The sequence below is a fragment of the Gekko japonicus genome, unplaced genomic scaffold (assembly GCF_001447785.1).
Source record: "Gekko japonicus isolate JY-2015 unplaced genomic scaffold, Gekko_japonicus_V1.1 scaffold1380, whole genome shotgun sequence".
Lineage (NCBI taxonomy): Eukaryota > Metazoa > Chordata > Lepidosauria > Squamata > Gekkonidae > Gekko > Gekko japonicus.
Genome location: NW_015174316.1, coordinates 275,231 through 291,597, shown reverse-complemented (window position 1 = coordinate 291,597; position 16,367 = coordinate 275,231). Strand labels below are relative to the sequence as shown.

The following is a 16,367-nucleotide window of genomic DNA, read 5'->3' as shown; positions in this document are numbered from 1 at the left end:
GCCTGATCCAACATTGGCGTCTCTTATGTTCTTATGAAGGCCCATCAGGAGCCTGGCCGCAGCATTCTGCACTAGCTGCAGCTTCCGGATTTGTGACAAGGGCAGCCCCATGTAGAGAGCTGAAGAGAAGAGGAGCGGAGAGGAGAGGAGAGGAGAGGAGAGAAAAGAAGAGAAGAGAAGAGAAGAGAAGAGAAGAGAAGAGAAGAGAAGAGAAGAGAAGAGAAGAGAAGAGAAGAGAAGAGAAGAGAAGAGAAGAGAAGAGAAGAGAAGAGAAGAGAAGAGAAGAGAAGAGAAGAGAAGAGAAGAGAAGAGAAGAGAAGAGAAGAGAAGAGAAGAGAAGAGAAGAGAAGAGAAGAGAAGAGAAGAGAAGAGACTGGATTTATGCCCCATGGCCCTTCACTACACAAAGGAGTCTCAGAGCGGCTGACACACTCCTTTCCCTTCCCCCTCCCCACAACAGACAGACACCCTGTGAGGCAGGTGGGGCTGAGAAAGCTCTGGCACAAACAGCTCTTTTCCAAGAACAGCTCTTATCAGCCAGGTGCAAGTGGAGGAGGAGTGGGGAATCAAACCTGGTTCTCCCAGATCAGAGTCCGCGCACTTAACCACGACACCAAACTGGCTCACTAAAATTGTAGCCCTTTGTAAGAATTGGGAGGCTTCAAAAAAAGGGACAATGCTCTGAATGGCCAACAGACCGGGATAGTGGTAGAGACATTGCAGAACTCTTTTCGCAAAAGGTTGTGTCACAGAGGCAGTCCCCAATCCATGCAGACTACAGGCAGAACATGGTAGGGGTAGGGGTATGATGCAGGGAAGGTGGTCACTGGAGTATTGGCAAAGGTCTCTTACCATCAAAGTCCACTCGTCCATCCCCGTTGAGGTCAACATCATGCAGGATCTCATCCACCTCCTGGGCCAGGAGTTGTTCCCCTAATAGGGCAGCCATAGTCTGATGTAGTTCCGCCCCACTGATCATCCCATCTCCATCTGTATCAAACTTCAGAAAGAAGAGAGTGAGCGAGAGGGCCTGGCTCTCTGGTACTGCCTACAACTCACATTTCTTCCCTCATTGTATATTTATATTTATATTTATATTTATTATTATTATTATTATTATTATTTATTTATGCTTACTACCCCGCTCTAACCCCCTAAGGGGCATCTGAGCGGCTACAGTTACTCATTTATCCATAACCTATGGCCACAATTATTAGGGCACCCAGTGGAGGGGTTTTTCTCCCAGGTCGGCTACGTCGACTTTGGCGTCACTCGGCTTCTGGCTCCTTCTGGCGGTCTTTCAGTGGCAGATCGGTCGGGCCCTTCTGTCACGTGGCATGCTCTGGTGCGGCCTTGGCTCAGTCCTTGCGGCTCCGCCCCACCTGCACCATCCACGCTCGCGTGTCGTCCTGGCTCCGCCTCTCCGCCGACGTTTGTTCCGCCTCCGATGTACCCGGACACCATCTTCACCGCTCGCCGCTTTCCGCTTTCGCCGTCCACCGGGCTCCGACGCTCCAACAACTCCCACAGCGGGGGAGGGTGCCCCCTACCTTCTAAGTTAGGTTCCCATTTATCTACTTGCGCATTTTTGATGTTAGTTGGCGCTTTCGAACCACTGGGTTAGCGGGTTTCGAACAGCGGGTTTCGAACAGCTGTAACAGCTGTTCGTGGATGTTATTATTAGCAGCCGTTTAACTGCCTGCGCCACCGCCCCCCCTTTTCTTCCTCCCTCCCCCTCCCCACCACACTTCTTCTCTTGCTCACCCAAACTCTACTCCATCTCTGGTCCTCCTTCCTAGGCTACCAAGCCTATGATGCTGCTTTAACACCCTCCACGTGCATTAGCAGCAGCACGGGAGCTGCTTCCCTAGGCTCATGACACCCCTGATTAGAGGGCATGATGCCCGCACAGTATCAAAGAATGCACATCTTAGGTACGGCACTAGGAAACAAAGGCAGAAGCCTCTGTGAAGTGTTACTCAGTTTAGTTAGTCACCTGGTGCTCTTAATATGTTCTGCCCAGCATTTTAATTGAACTTTTAATATCTCTTATCTAAGGTATTATCTTTAGAGGTTTTGGATGACACATTAATGTTTTAGATGTGATGCGGCTGACATTGTTTAATGTCTTCTAATTGCTATTTTAACCACTGTTTATGCTGGCATTTTAGACTGTGTGTTCTTTTGTTTGAGTTCTTTTATTGCAGTCTCATATTATTGTCTTCCTTTTGCGTTTTATGTCTTCTAAACTACAGCAACTGACTTTAATCTGAGGGTGCAGTATATAAATACTTGAAATGTTAAAAATCACAAATCCCTTGATCCCTCCCATCCATTTTCACTGCACAATACCTCACGAAAGGCGATTTTCAGCTCCCGCACGCCCACCATGTGAGCTGTCTCCTCACGCATCTTTGGGCCCATCATCTCTACAAAGTCCTCAAAGTCCACACGCCCTCCCACTATGAGAAAAGAAAATGGGAAAGGGTCAGTTTCCCAAAGGATGGGAAGGGAGGCTAGCTGGAATCAGGAGCCCCTCAGGGAGAGGAGGGAATTGTGTTACAGTCCTCGGCAATGTGAGAGGATGGAATACAGAGGGCAGAAGAGGAAGGGGAAAGGTGGTTTTGTCTGTTTCCCACTCGTCCCTGTGCTCCCCAATGAGGCATGGTTGTTGTGTCCGTGGGAGTCCCACAACCTCCAGCATCAGCCTTTTGGACATCTCAGGGGCTGTTGCTGGGCAAGGGTGGTGGTGCACACACTCCCTAGTAACAATGGTCCTATAATGTTGTCATTCCCATACTTCATAATGAATCTACCCAGGTACAATGTGTGAAATGGCAAGCTGTACATCACACAGTACTTTAGTGTTCATTCACACACATTTACACAGGTACGCCCAAGGCTCAAATTCCATCCACCCTCTACTAGGAGATTTAACTTGAAGTGATCCCCCCGCCTGTTTCCTGTGCAGCAGTCTCTTCTCAATTCCTGCATATGTGGGACTCAATTTGGATCACAGGTGTGGTGCCCATAGAGAACAGGACTCAGCCTCCCCTCCCCTCCCCCCCACGCAGTCCTGGGGGTGCAATATCTGGCCACTGGCGACAGAGCGGTCTGGGTTCAACTGACTAAATGACCTTGGCAAGTCTGCTGTCCCTTAGCCTAGCCCTACGCACAGGGTCATTATGAGGACTAAGGGTTCCATAATCAAGTGTGCTGTCCTGAGCCCCCTGGAAGAAGGCCAGGCTAATAATAAAAATGGGAGAATGCTAACAATGCTGCCCTGAGCCCCCTGGAAGAAGGGCAGGGTAATAATAAAAATGGGAGAATGCTAACAATATTGTTAAAACGTATCCTTAATGAGAAAGTATGTACCTCAAAATAAGGAACATCTCTGATCAATAGTCAGTGTGGCACAGTGGTTAGAGTGCTGGGCTACTGTCTGGGAGACCTGGGTTTGAATCCCCACATGTGCCACGGAAGCTTGCTGGATGACCTCAGGCCAGTCACATGCTCCCAGCAGAACCTACCTCACAGGGTTATTGCTACAGGGGATAAAGCAAAGGTGAGGAGAACGATGTTGGCTGCTTTGGATCCCCACTGGGGGGGGGGAATGGGGTATAAATGAAGTAAATAAAAGAAGTGAAAAGGAATAGGACTGTGGCAGTCGGCACAGTTCTGAAATGGGAGAAGAATTAAGCTGGAAGCCCGTGGGCCGTGTGGGATTGTCTGGCACTTTCTGAGACTGGTTTCGGAGATGAGTGTTGGAGGAGAAGAAACATAACCCACAACAAACTCACTGCGCATTTTGATGTGTTGGGAGATCTCGATCAGTTCCATCTCGGTGGGCATGTAGCCCATGTTCCGCATGCACTCCCCCAGGTCCTTGTAGCCGATGTAGCCGTCCTCGTCCGTGTCAAACTCCTTGAAGGCCTGCAGCAGTTCTGCCAGGAGAGGCCCAAAGTCATTTTGCAGAAGTGGGGGACCTGTTGCCTTAAACACCTTCCTGGCACTGGGTACTCCGGGAGGGCACGTAACAGCAAAGAACAACAGTGCCGCCAGGGACTACGCTAGAGCTTGCTTTTTATTATTTATTATTTTCAATTTATATTCCGCCTTGCCAGGGAACTGACTGCTGGACATCCAAGATTGATCTTCGCACTAACAAGGACAGGCAACCTTTTTTTTGGGTAAGACTTAGTACATAGTTATCGTGTTCATTATAAAAATTCTCAACATTCAGTTGCAATGTAGGATAATCAGGGATAATAACAGTTGGCCACTGTGTGAAACAGGATGCTGGACTAGTTGGACCATTGTTTTGATGCAGCAGGGCTGCTCTTATGTTTTGGTTGGCCATTTAAGCCATTACTGGCCTGTCTTCCAACCCTTAATTATGTTAATAATTAACTATAAACAGTGTGAGTCGTTTCTGATGATTGTCCTGTGTGGTTTCCATAAGCTGCTTGACTTTAATCATTTTGCCCCACCGATGCAGTGTCTGCATAGACAGCTGGTGTTTGGCAACAATAAAAAGCAGCAACTCTGAATGAAAACATCCACCTTGTCAGCACCGTCTCACCTGCTGTCCTGAAACAGTGCCACATACTTTTGTTGGCCACCAGTGCCCTGGCAGCAATGGCGAAAGAACAACCAACCTGGATCAGGATGGCAGCACTCACACAGGACAGCGAGCAAAAGTGCAAGATTTAGGGTTGCCAACTCCAAGGTGGGGAATTTCTGGAGATTTGTGGAGGGACCTCAGTGGGGTATCATGTCATAGAACCCGAACCCTCCCGATCTGTAGCCTGCAGATCAGCTGGAGATCAACTCTGGCTCACACATCTTCGTCTTGGCTCAGGGAGGAGGGGGCTCCAGAGAGCAAACTAATTTACACAGGAGCCAAATCGCTCACTCACAACTTTAATGCCGGTAGCTCACAAAGTAGAATTCTTCCTCACAAGACTCCACAGCTTAGAGGGAGCATTGATGCTGGCAGCGGTCATTTTGTAGAAAAAGAGCTGCAGGAGCTCATTAGCATACCTAATAAGCTATTAGCATAATAGCTCATTAGCATATGCCACACCCCCTGGAAGGGGGGAGGTATCTTCAAAAGCCTCCCCTCCCCTTCCCCAGCCAGCCTGCCAAGGCGAGCGGGCGGGGGGGGGGAAGCAAAGAGAGAAGGGGCTTAAAGTTTGACCCCCTTCTCTCTAGAGTCAGGTCGCAGCAGCAGCACAATCTCTCCATTCTATTTTATGGGGCCATGGAATACAGTGGAGAGATTGCGCCGCTGCTGCAGCATGACTCTGGAGAGAAGGGGCTTGGGGGTGTGGGCGGGGAGCTGGGGGCGGGGCTTGCCGCCACCGCCATTTGTGCCCGCTCCTGGGCTCCTGGAGCGATTATCTGGCGCACTCCGGGCCCAAACGACCCCTAATGGCTGGAAACAGGAAGAGTGGATGTACAACATGGAGCCTTTAAATGCCAGCAGAACCTCAGATCTTGGTAGTAAATCAGAGATAAAACCAGCATATGTAAGCAAACCAACCTTTATATTTACAAAAGTCTTGTTATTAATGTGAAATTTTATCCAGAACTAGGGTTGCCAACCTCCAGGTGGTGGCTGGAGATATCCAGACGACAGAGATCAGTTCACCTGGAGAAAATGGCTGCTTTGGAAGGTGGACCCTGTGGCATTATATCCCATTGAATTCCCTCCCCAAACCCCACCCTTCTCCGCCTCCACCCCCCCCAAACCTCCAGGTATTTTCCAATCTGAGCTGGCAACCCTAACCCTAAACAGAGATTTGACTTTGATTCATACATTTTGCTGGTGCCTTCAGCTCTAGAGCCAGTTTGGTGTGGTGGTTAAGTGTGCCGACTCTAATCTGGGAGAACCGGGTTTGACTCCCCACTCCTCCACTCGCAGCTGCTGATGTGACCTTGGGTCAGTCACAAGCTCTGGCACAGCTGTCCTTGAAAAAGAGCAGTTTCTGTCAAGAGCTCTCTCGGCCCCACCCACCTCACAGGGTGTCTGTTGTGGGGAGGGGAAGGGGAAGGAGTTTGTAAGCTGCTCTGAGACTCCAAGTGAAGGGCGGGATATAAATCCAATCTCTTCTTCTCTTCTTCTTCTACAATAAACCCTTCCAAATGGATAGTAGAAACCCACCTGAGGGCTATTTGAAACACGGATGGGGCTGGCAAAATGCCTTTTTGCTGCTTTACAGTGAGAAACTAAGTACACTTCCCCCCTCCCACCCACATTCCCCGCCAACTCACCATCTAGCTCCTCTGCAGAAAGATCTCTCTCCTGGAGACAGAAAAGGAGAACAGGAGGTTAGACCAAGAGGGCATGGGATCCCTGCATAGGGCTTCTCTTTACTACATCCGAAGCTACTAAAGTGGCAGAGTTAAAGGAGTAAAGCATTAGAGGCGAAAACTGCTATATGGCATTAATTTTTTTTGTTTCTGTTTCTAATTTTCCTTATCCATATAGCACAAGGGATGAATTAGGCGATACGATCTTCACAACAGATAAAAGTTTCAGTGTCCACATATATCCTGAGCTACCTCAGACCAGACACTGGTATCTACAGTTTTCTTCTGAGTCATGTGGCTCCAACAGGAGGGCAGGGGGCGGGCTCCATAACATGTTAGAATTACCAGATACTTTTTATTTTTAAGATATTGCTTGTTTTTTTAAAAAAAAACCTGATTTTTTTTCAAAATGTACACAGCATTGAAAAACAGGTTGCTTACATGTAACTGATGATCTCCGAGTGGTCATCTGTGCATTCACACCCATGGGATACAGTGCGCACGCGCTGGATCAATTGGCATTGTAGCAAGCTCTTAACGGATTTTTGCGCCCAGACCTCGGGCATGGGCAGGAACCCCACCACGCATGCCCAGAGGGGTGGGCGCGGACATCCCGCCAGTTCCTTCGAACCGCCATGAATCAACCCAGATGGAAAATGTAGAAGCTGACAGCAGCAGGGAAGGAGGGTGGGTGGTGTGAATGAGTTCTCTCAGCCACACCCACCTCACAGTTAATATCGACAGGCTCAGCAAGCAGACGGGGAGGATGACGTAGAGTATTCCTGGAGATCTGCCGATGCCGTCCTGCATCGACATCGGCATGGGCCTCTGAGACCGTCAATGTCGATGATGGAGAGCGATCTGGGCCCCGGGGGCGACTAATGAGCTCAGCATTCTCGATATCGGAGAAAGGACGCATCTCTACCAACGTGTCCTGATCGAGTTGGTGTACAGGAGAGTCCATGAGCTGGATGGTCGGTACCGGTGGAGCGGCATGGGCCTCTGATACTGATACTACCGTTGGAGCGGGGGGCACGTTAGGGGCATTACCCGGTGCAGACGCCGCTACCTTTCCCGTCTTTGCTGCCTTTAGGGATTCAGAGGAGCCCTTTCTGGCGGACTTGTGCTCCTTGCTGGGCTTCAGCTTCTTCTCCGTTGGAGTGGACGTGGAAGACTCCGCCCTCGATGCCGGAGGCTTCGACGTCGATTGGCCGATGTCGGTGGAGGGCTTCGATGTCGGAGCCCTCGATGTCGATGGTCTTTCTGAATCCATTGCTGAGGGAGGATGTAACGCCGACTCCAACAGCGCTACTCTGAGGCATGCCGCACTTTTTTTCTGGTTTGGTTAGAAAACCTGGCACAATGGCGACACCATTTTTTTTTGTTTTTTTTTGAAGAACAAATGAACAAAGACTAGGAAAAAGAAAGAAAGCTGAGGAAAAAATCCGAAGAGCCTGTGAGTCAAAAATAGTACTGATCAGACCGTTGAACAGAAGGGGCTTCCAGCGCGTCGGTAAGAAAGGAACTGGCAGGATGTCCGCGCCCACCCCTCTGGGCATGCGTGGTGGGGTTCCTGCACATGCCCGAGGTCTGGGCGTGAAAATCCATTAAGAGCTTGCTACAATGCCGATCGATCCAGCGCATGCGCACTGTATCCCATGGGTGTGAAGCACAGAGACCACGTCGAAGATCTGTGCATTCTCCTTTTTGAGCACTACAAAAGATACCAGGATATCCAAACATCCTCAAAGTGTTTGTTATCATTTTATTGTCTTGTATATAATACATCTGCTTGATCATACGTATAATGCTGCATTATTTCCTGAACTAGCTTATCCATAAATTGGTTTTCCCCAGGGCTATTTTTGGGCAGGAATGCACAGGAACAGAGTTCTGGCTGGCTTCAGAGTTGGCCACGCCTACTACAGCCAAAACCTCTGCGTGTGCCTGGCTACAGAGGGAAAGCCTGGAGAACGACACACACCCCCCGGCTACTCTGAGGTGGGTGGGCCAGGTGGGCTCTGGAAGGATCGGGGAGGCATATAAATGTCCTGTCCTGCTCAGTGCAAGATTCGGACTTTGTGCCCGTGGCTGGGATCAAAGGACTTGTGAACTGAAATAGCAAGGGATGGGTGGGGGGAGGGAGAGGGTTTATAAAGCGATATGTAATGTACGGGACAAAAGTTAATATGTAATATACACAAAACTTTACATTAAAAAAAAGTCCTGTCCTGTCCAAGGGCCGGCTTGCTCAGGCTCCCTGCAGCCGCGGGGTGTCTGGGCAAGCCAAGGGAAGGCATGGGGGTGTGGCCTAATAGGCTAATGAGTGGTGCTGTCAGGGTGTGGCCTAATATGCTAATGAGTTTCTGCTGTTGGTTGTGGCCTATTATGCTAATGAGTTGCTGCTGGGCTTTTTCTACAAAAAAAAGCCCTGGTTTTCCCTTTTTCAGTTAATAAGTAGCATTCCAAATCTTTTAGGCACAATCCCTGCAGGCAATCATATGCATGTCTTCATACGAAGCTGCCTTATACTGAATCAGACCGTTATTCCATCAAGGTCATCGCTACCTACTCAGACTGGCAGCAACCCTCCTAGCTCTAAGGCAGAAGAAGGTCTTTCCCATCACCTGCTGCCTAGTTCTTTCTACCTAGAGATGCCAGGGATTGAAACTGCGACCGTCTGTGTGCCAAACAAGTGTTCTACCAGTGCCACTGCCCCCCCCCCCAATGTCTTCACTGGATACCTAAATAAGCGTACATAGGATTGAAAGATTAACACACAAAAACGCACTCAAAGATTTCTTATATATTCCAACCTATTACTTTTTAATTTAATTTCACAACCCCACCAGATATACAGAGAATATATGTAATTAGACAGCCAACAACACATATTTAGGCTTTTATACATTTACTGTAGTTGAAAAATTTTCTCTCCATTTCAACATATATAAAAATCTTTCACCCCTTTTTCCAATTCTGCAGTAATCTTCATCAGTTAAGTACATGATTTCAATCCTTTCCCCACATAACTTCTAATTTTCACCATCTTACATGTCAAATAAGATTTTATAAATTTTAGATAATACATGTCATTTAAGATTTGTTAAAATATAATTAATATTCAAAATTTGCTATTATGCAGAATCACAACCATGTTTCCTATTTCCTTATTAACAAATGAAAAATCATACCACCATTTACAATTAAGTTGTCTAGGAAAATTATACTGTGGACTCTGTGGACTCTTAAGATTTTTTAAAATACAGAAGAAGATTTTTTAAAATCACAACACAGAAAATTTGCCTTTTCAATGTCCCTGGTTTTTCCCCATAACTCTGTGATCACCAGAAGATGGGAAAACATGAGCAGATCTAGCTACCCAAAATCAGAAGATAACGCCCCATCTTTTCCAGGGCCAGAAAATTCCCCAGCCAGAGGCCGGATCATAACTGTCAACAGAAGCCCTAGCTAAAAACTGGTATGCACAGCTATTTTGGGGCAAGAACGCACAGAAACGGAGTTCCGGCTGGCTTCCGAACCCGCCCCTCCCCTCCCCGCCCTTGCCAAAAGCCCTGCTGTTGCGGTATTTGTGCGCATAGAGTTTGCATCAAAAATGCTTCTCTTGCAATTCCGAATTCTGCCACTAGATGCCTCTGCTGTGCTTCCCCACTAACCGGTCACTGCAATGCCTTGCTTCTCAGCGCTCGCTGACTGAGACCACTGATTTGGGAAAAGACTGAGCTTGGGGTCCCATTTAACTGTGGGACGTTTGCCGCATACAGTCCTTTTCCCTCATTTTGAGTCTTGGTTTCAGTGTACTAAGCAGGTAGAAGAAGCAGGGGTGTGGCCTAATATGCTAATGAGTTTCTGCTGTTGGGTGTGGCCTATTATGCTAATGAGTTCCTGCTGGGCTTTTTCTACAAAAGAAAAAGCCCTGCTGGTATGTATATATGTATGCACTGCTCTTTTGTCAGTGGTTTTTGGCGCTTCTTGGCAGTGTCCTAAAATGAATAGCAGAGATAAGAAAAATGGAAGAAGAAAAAACCCCATACTTGTCCAAACTAAATAGGCTTTGACCAGTGTTCCCTCTAAGCTGAGTTAGCATGAGCTAGCTCACAGTTTTTTAGCCTCTGGCTTACACAGTCTTTGTCTTAGCCCAGGAAGGACGGCTCCAGAGCAAACTAATTTATGCAGTAGCCAAATCACCTGCTCACAACTTTAATGCCAGTAGCTCACAAAGTAGAATTTTTGCTCACAGGGCTCCATAGCTTAGAGGGAGCATTGGCTTTGACCTATTTAAGGATGCAGAAGATGTAAAACGCTGATGGTTTCCGTTCTCCCCACTCTTGAGCCTACCTTTCCCTACAGGCCAATTGCTATTAGGGAGATTTGCCCCAGGCCACATACTTGACAGAAGCCGATTTAATGCAAGGAAGCTTTCATCATGAACTGAGTGTTCTGGGATGACCAAGAATAAGGGGGATAAGATTTTTTTATATGTGTTCTCATTGCAGTGAGAAATCGCTTCCCAGATTAACTTGATGAAGTGTAGACTGGAGGTCAACCCAGCTCTGCGGGTCCTTTCTCTGCCACTCTGGCATGAATAGAAGCAGGACGCTCACTGGCTTTAACTTGAACCTGAAGGATTTGTGAGCCGCCTGACTACAGTGCCCTCCGTTGGGAGCCCCAGCACCCACTCCCAAGGAGTGAAAGCCCTAAAAAAAAACCCTTGGAGCTCAGGCTATGTGTTCACCAGCCCTTCACACACACCCCAATATACCTGCCACTGCTCCCACTAATGGGATTTCCTGACCTCCCAGCCGGACATGAGACCCGGGCTATTTATATGAGTTAATCATACAGGTGTCAGGACGCTGGAGGAGACTGATGGGTAATCTCCACAGGCCCAGTGCCATCTCTCTCTGCTACTTAGAGTTCAAGTGAATCCAAAGGCACCCCCCACTCCACGAATGCACTACTTACTGCATATGTAGGAGAAAACTGGTACCAGTTCTGCTTATAATGCTGGAAAACAAGCATATATACAACTATTCATCCCCCTGCTTTGCTGTGATTTTTTTCTAATCCAGTTTTGATATTTTCAGAAAGATTGTGGCCAAAGTGCTTTTTGGATATCATGTGGATAGGAAGGTGCACATTTCCCCCAGTCCTTTCTTCACTGTCGCCACTTCTAACATCTCAGGGCTTGCATGACCATCCTCCTCCCACTGTGTTTTCCCCCAGCCTGTTTGGGGGTGGGGGTGGTCATATCACTGTAAAGTTACAATGTTATACCAATCTATTGCAACAATGTACTAGTTCCCAGCTTTAATTTTTTAAGATGTATAATAGTTGAAGAATTATAATGGGAATGGTACTGGCTGCTCTTTTCTCATAACTTAGATACCAAAACAGCTATAGACTTACTGTTTTAAAAATTAAAGCTGGGAGCTAGTACATTACTGCAATACACCATTATAACACTACAGAAATATGACTATTACTAAAAAAAAATTAATCCTGAAAAAGCCCTGGGTGGGGGGAGGTAGCAACGGAAGGCCGATGCAAGGAGAGTGCAGGAGAAGCCGCCACATGAATGCTCTGTTCTCACTGCTAATGTCTTTGCATTTGCAGCAGCAGTGAGAGTTACACAGAGAATCACCTCTGTGTGGAAGTGGCCCAAGTCAAGAAAGGAGTTACTGAAACAGACGCAGCTGTTAGAAAGCACTCTTGGCCATTGTGCCGACCTGCTTTTCAAACAGCAAGATTGGGTCCATGAGTACTCCCAAGTAACTATTCAAATCATGTGTCAACCCCTCTGAAGTTATTATCCACCTCACTTTGATCTGCTTCCTAGATGTTCATCCATGTCTTGCCCTCGTGATACACGTCTGGCCTATGGAGCAGATTAAGTGAAAATTACATACTTAAAAAGCTCTTCCATTAATACTTCACTGGTTCTCCAAGACTCCGTGTACTTGGTTTAAATCAGTTTTCTTTGCAGGGTCAAGCAGAGGCAGAAGCCACAACCTGTGCAATTTAAGCTTAATGCTGGTGCAAACAGTGTCGCAGACCCACCTCCCCTTTCCCCTCCAGAGCATTCTTGTAATTTTAAGTATAAGGCAGTGAACAAATGGCTAAATAACTAAAGGTGCACCTTGATACTTTAAGAAGTAAAAAAGGAACCTGAAATGGGGAGGGCAAGACTGGTGACTGGAAGGGGAACTAGCTTGTGACTTTTCTCCAGTGGGGGTAAACACACCTTGGGAGGGTGACAATTTTGAGTGAAACAGCACCACAGGAAGACAGCGTTTAATAGCCCCCTCACTATACACTAGCCCCCCACTTTAAATTACAGCTCCAGTTACTGCAAAAGAAACAAAACAAAAAAACTCCAGGGAATTTCAGGGTTTTCCATGTATCATGTATTTCCACAGCAAATTTCCCAGTTTTAAATTCCCTAAGCAGGCCTCTCCCTACCATACTGTGTTTCAGAAAGACCCACCGACCTTCTCCTACCTCGAACAACCAGTTAATGTCATCATTCCGCTCAAGATTCCCCACTCTAAGGGATGATTACAAATGTCTCACCCCTACTGATTTACCCCCCAAGCCCTGGTTTTGGGTCCTGTTCTCCCTTGGCCAAATCAAACCCACAATTCCTTATTTTCATACCATTTCTGTACATCAGATTGTAAGGAAATTGCTGGTAGAAGTGCCTTTGCATTGGCAGAAAACAAGTGTAGGTCATTGCAGCCGTATACATGTGTTGTACATAAAATGAGCTCCGGAAGAGATCAGGGCCCTGCGAGACCTTTTACAGTTCCGCAGGGCCTGTAAAACAGAGCTCTTCTGTCAGGCTTTTTGGTAAGGAGCCACACTTTACTATCCAAGGCCCTGTGCCAATATCATCATCCAGCCTGAGCATGCCAGCAGGGACTGTGTGTTTATTATGTAAGGTAAAGGGAAAGGTTCCCTTGGTCGAAAGCCTGTCAAATCCGACTCTAGGGTTGCGGTGCTCATCTCCGTTTCAAAGCCGAAGAGCCAGCGCTGTCCGAAGACGTTTCCGTGGTCGTGTGGCCGGCATGACTACACACCGAGGCGCACGGAACGCTGTTACCTTCCCACCGAAGTGGTCCCTATTTATCTACTTGCAATTTCTTGCTTTCGAACTGCTAGGTTGGCAGGAGCTGGAACTAGAGACGGGCGCTCACTCCGTCATGTGGCACACTCGGGTCTCGAACTGCTGAACTACTGACCTTCCACAGCCTGCAGTTGAGCGTCTTAACCACTTGAGCCACCGCAGCTCCTTTTTATGTACTCTGCTACTATTGTGCCGCCATCGCCATACAAACTGTTTTTAGTAACTAGGTTGTGTTTTATACTGACATTGATATTGTTTTATTTGTTGCAATTTTTATGTAAGCCGCCCTGAGCCTGCCTTGGCGGGGAGGGTGGGGTGCAAATCAAAATCAAAATCAATCCAATCAGATAGGTATGCATGTCACTTACATTGCAAAGGTGGGAGAAAACAGAGTTCAGCCCCAGGAAGAAGCCTGCTGCAAGCCCTCCTTTCATGTTACCGTTGGACACTGTCTGAGGGTGGGGATGACACTCCCCATCCACTCCCCCTCCCCACATTAAACTTTACATACCGTCTTGCTGGTGCTCCATACTGGTCCCATCTGGCCCACGTTCAGCACCATCGTTCCTTGGCATGCTGGCTTCTCCTCCTCCTCCCCTCTCCTGCCCTCTGAGTTCTGCCACGCAGCCCCCCTGCTCCTCCCCTAGACTCACCTTGCCAAAAACGGTGTTGAGGAATGGCGAGTAGGTCTTGATAGCGGCGGCATGGGGGCCAGCTTGAGGCTTCTTGCTGTGCCTGCGCGCGGACAGGGAGCTCTGCCGTGATTCAGAGCCGAGGGCTTTGCTGCCCTTCGGCTCTCCTTCTTCCTTGGTGGTGGGCGGCTGCTCCCCCTCCTCCGCCTTGCCCTTGGCTGGGCCCTCCGCCTTCCCAGGCTGCTTGCGTGGCATGGGACAGACGGGTGTCTCTCTGAGATGGGCACTGTTTGAAGACTCAAGCGTGTGGGGACTTAAGAACAAATCAAGAAATCCTCTTACGCTCCACCCTCAGGGATGGGGAGGGGGAGCCAATTACTAGGGATTATTGTGGAGATACTGGTACTGAATCCAGCACCTTAGAACTGCTTTCAAATCTCCTCCTCCTCTAGTTCTCACATGGGACAAGCTGTAATCCATGCATTTTACAGGCACATTCTGCAGCTGTCAAGGCGCAGACCTAAGAAGGAAGTCTGTCCAAAGGGTGCAAGTCGTACAGCCTAACACGGACGACGATATTGGTCGTACACCACTGAAATGCCAGCAGGAGGTGGTTTCTTATCATTTTCAGAGTCGTTTCCTTTTCCCACATCCCACTTCTTTAAAATGTCCAATCATCACACTGTTCGCAGTCAGACCCCTCTGCAGAGGAGCAGTTTGTAGCTTAGAGAGGCAGAAGCACCCTTCTTAAAATATTATCTCCGAAAGATTTGGTGCAAGGCACCGCATGGGCTAAAATGGAACAAAATGGATGCCAGCCAGGTAAGAGCCTGGGGAAAGTATGTTGGAAGATGAGTCAGAGTGGCTGACTGGCCAATGCTCCCCCTCCATGCCCTGGAGAGAGATATAACTGCAGGACAATGGGTCTCTCTAACCTATTGACTCACCCTTGGAATAATCTCGTCAAGTCCAACCTTACTTCCTCTGCACCCACTTACCCTAATTAAGCGACACTTAACTCTCTGTTCTATTCACCAAACCCACTGGCTTCCCATCTGGTATTTGCAGGGTCATCAAGCCTCTCCCAAATCATTGTCCCCCTCAGACAAGCCCATCAAATTATTGTTTTTCGGGTGAATACATCAGCCTGCCCCAGGGAGCATTTTGCCGTTTGTCAAGGGCACCTAGTCAACAGTGCAGTGTGTGTGTTCTTGGATCCATACTCACACCCCAATCTGTTGGGTCTTCTCTTTCTCTCCACAAAATGCTGGTGGTTTTGCTGCTGCCTCCAGGAACCTCTCTGCACTGAGACTGGTAATTATAGCCCCCCCCCCGAAATTGCTGTTCTCCTTTCCACCCTGCCTTTCCTTAGATAGCTCTGTGTGTTTATTGTGTGTAGCTTGATTTTTATTCTTTCTTTTAATAAAAACCTTTCTGGTTGAACATCTGCCTGGTTTATTTCAAGAGTTCTCTTAAGGGAAAAATCGCCGTAAACATAGGTGGAGAATCCTAGTTACCCCCTATCGCTCTGTCTCCTTTAAGCTAATTCCCCCAACTAATTAGGAGACTGCCTCATTGGGTAACACCTGAACTCACATGAAACTGCCTTCCACTGAATCAGAGAACTGATCCCTCAAGTTCTCTTAAGGGAAAAATCGCCGTAAACATAGGTGGAGAATCCTAGTTACCCCCTATCGCTCTGTCTCCTTTAAGCTAATTCCCCCAACTAATTAGGAGACTGCCTCATTGGGTAACACCTGAACTCACATGAAACTGCCTTCCACTGAATCAGAGAACTGATCCCTCAGAGTCAGCACTGTCTACTCTGACTGGCAGTGGGTCTCTGTCAGCTAGCTTCCATTGTATCTGGTGTTACCTGTTTAACGCGTCTTGGGCTCTCCCCCCCCCAGTTCCTGTAGCTTCATTATGCTTCTTTGTACTTTGCGGAACTGGCCAAGGTCATGCAGCTGGTGGTGGGAGTCGGTGCTTCGCTCAGCTTGTTATGGGTATCTACCCTGTGAACTGAACCTGTGTTGATTGTACTGAACTGTTACGTTCCCATGAAATGGGCGCGCGTTTCCAAGTTCTATTCCCGCCAGCGGGAACTGGGCTCATTGGCCCTAACCTGGTTCAAATCCCTTTATTATGCTATACCAGTGTATTGGGAGTCATTCCTAACAATGTCCTTGTTCCTGCTTGAACCATCGCTTTGAAATAAACCTTGCTTTGAATCAAACGTGGAGTTATTTCGAATGCCTGGGGATCCAACATTT

The 16,367-nt window shown here is 47.9% G+C and overlaps 1 protein-coding gene across 1 annotated transcript in view; it reads right to left on the bottom strand.

Moving 5' to 3' along the window:
• Positions 1-14,349, bottom strand: part of LOC107121284 (calcium-binding protein 2-like) — a 21,129-nt gene extending 6,780 nt beyond the window's left edge. The window contains exons 1-5 of the mRNA XM_015424177.1: positions 14,116-14,349; positions 6,277-6,307; positions 3,801-3,944; positions 2,353-2,462; positions 853-1,000 (exon numbers count right to left, since the gene is read on the bottom strand). Of these exons, the coding sequence (XP_015279663.1) occupies positions 853-1,000; positions 2,353-2,462; positions 3,801-3,944; positions 6,277-6,307; positions 14,116-14,349 (667 nt within the window). The remainder of the gene's footprint in view (positions 1-852; positions 1,001-2,352; positions 2,463-3,800; positions 3,945-6,276; positions 6,308-14,115) is intronic.
• Between the last annotated feature and the right edge of the window lie 2,018 nt (positions 14,350-16,367).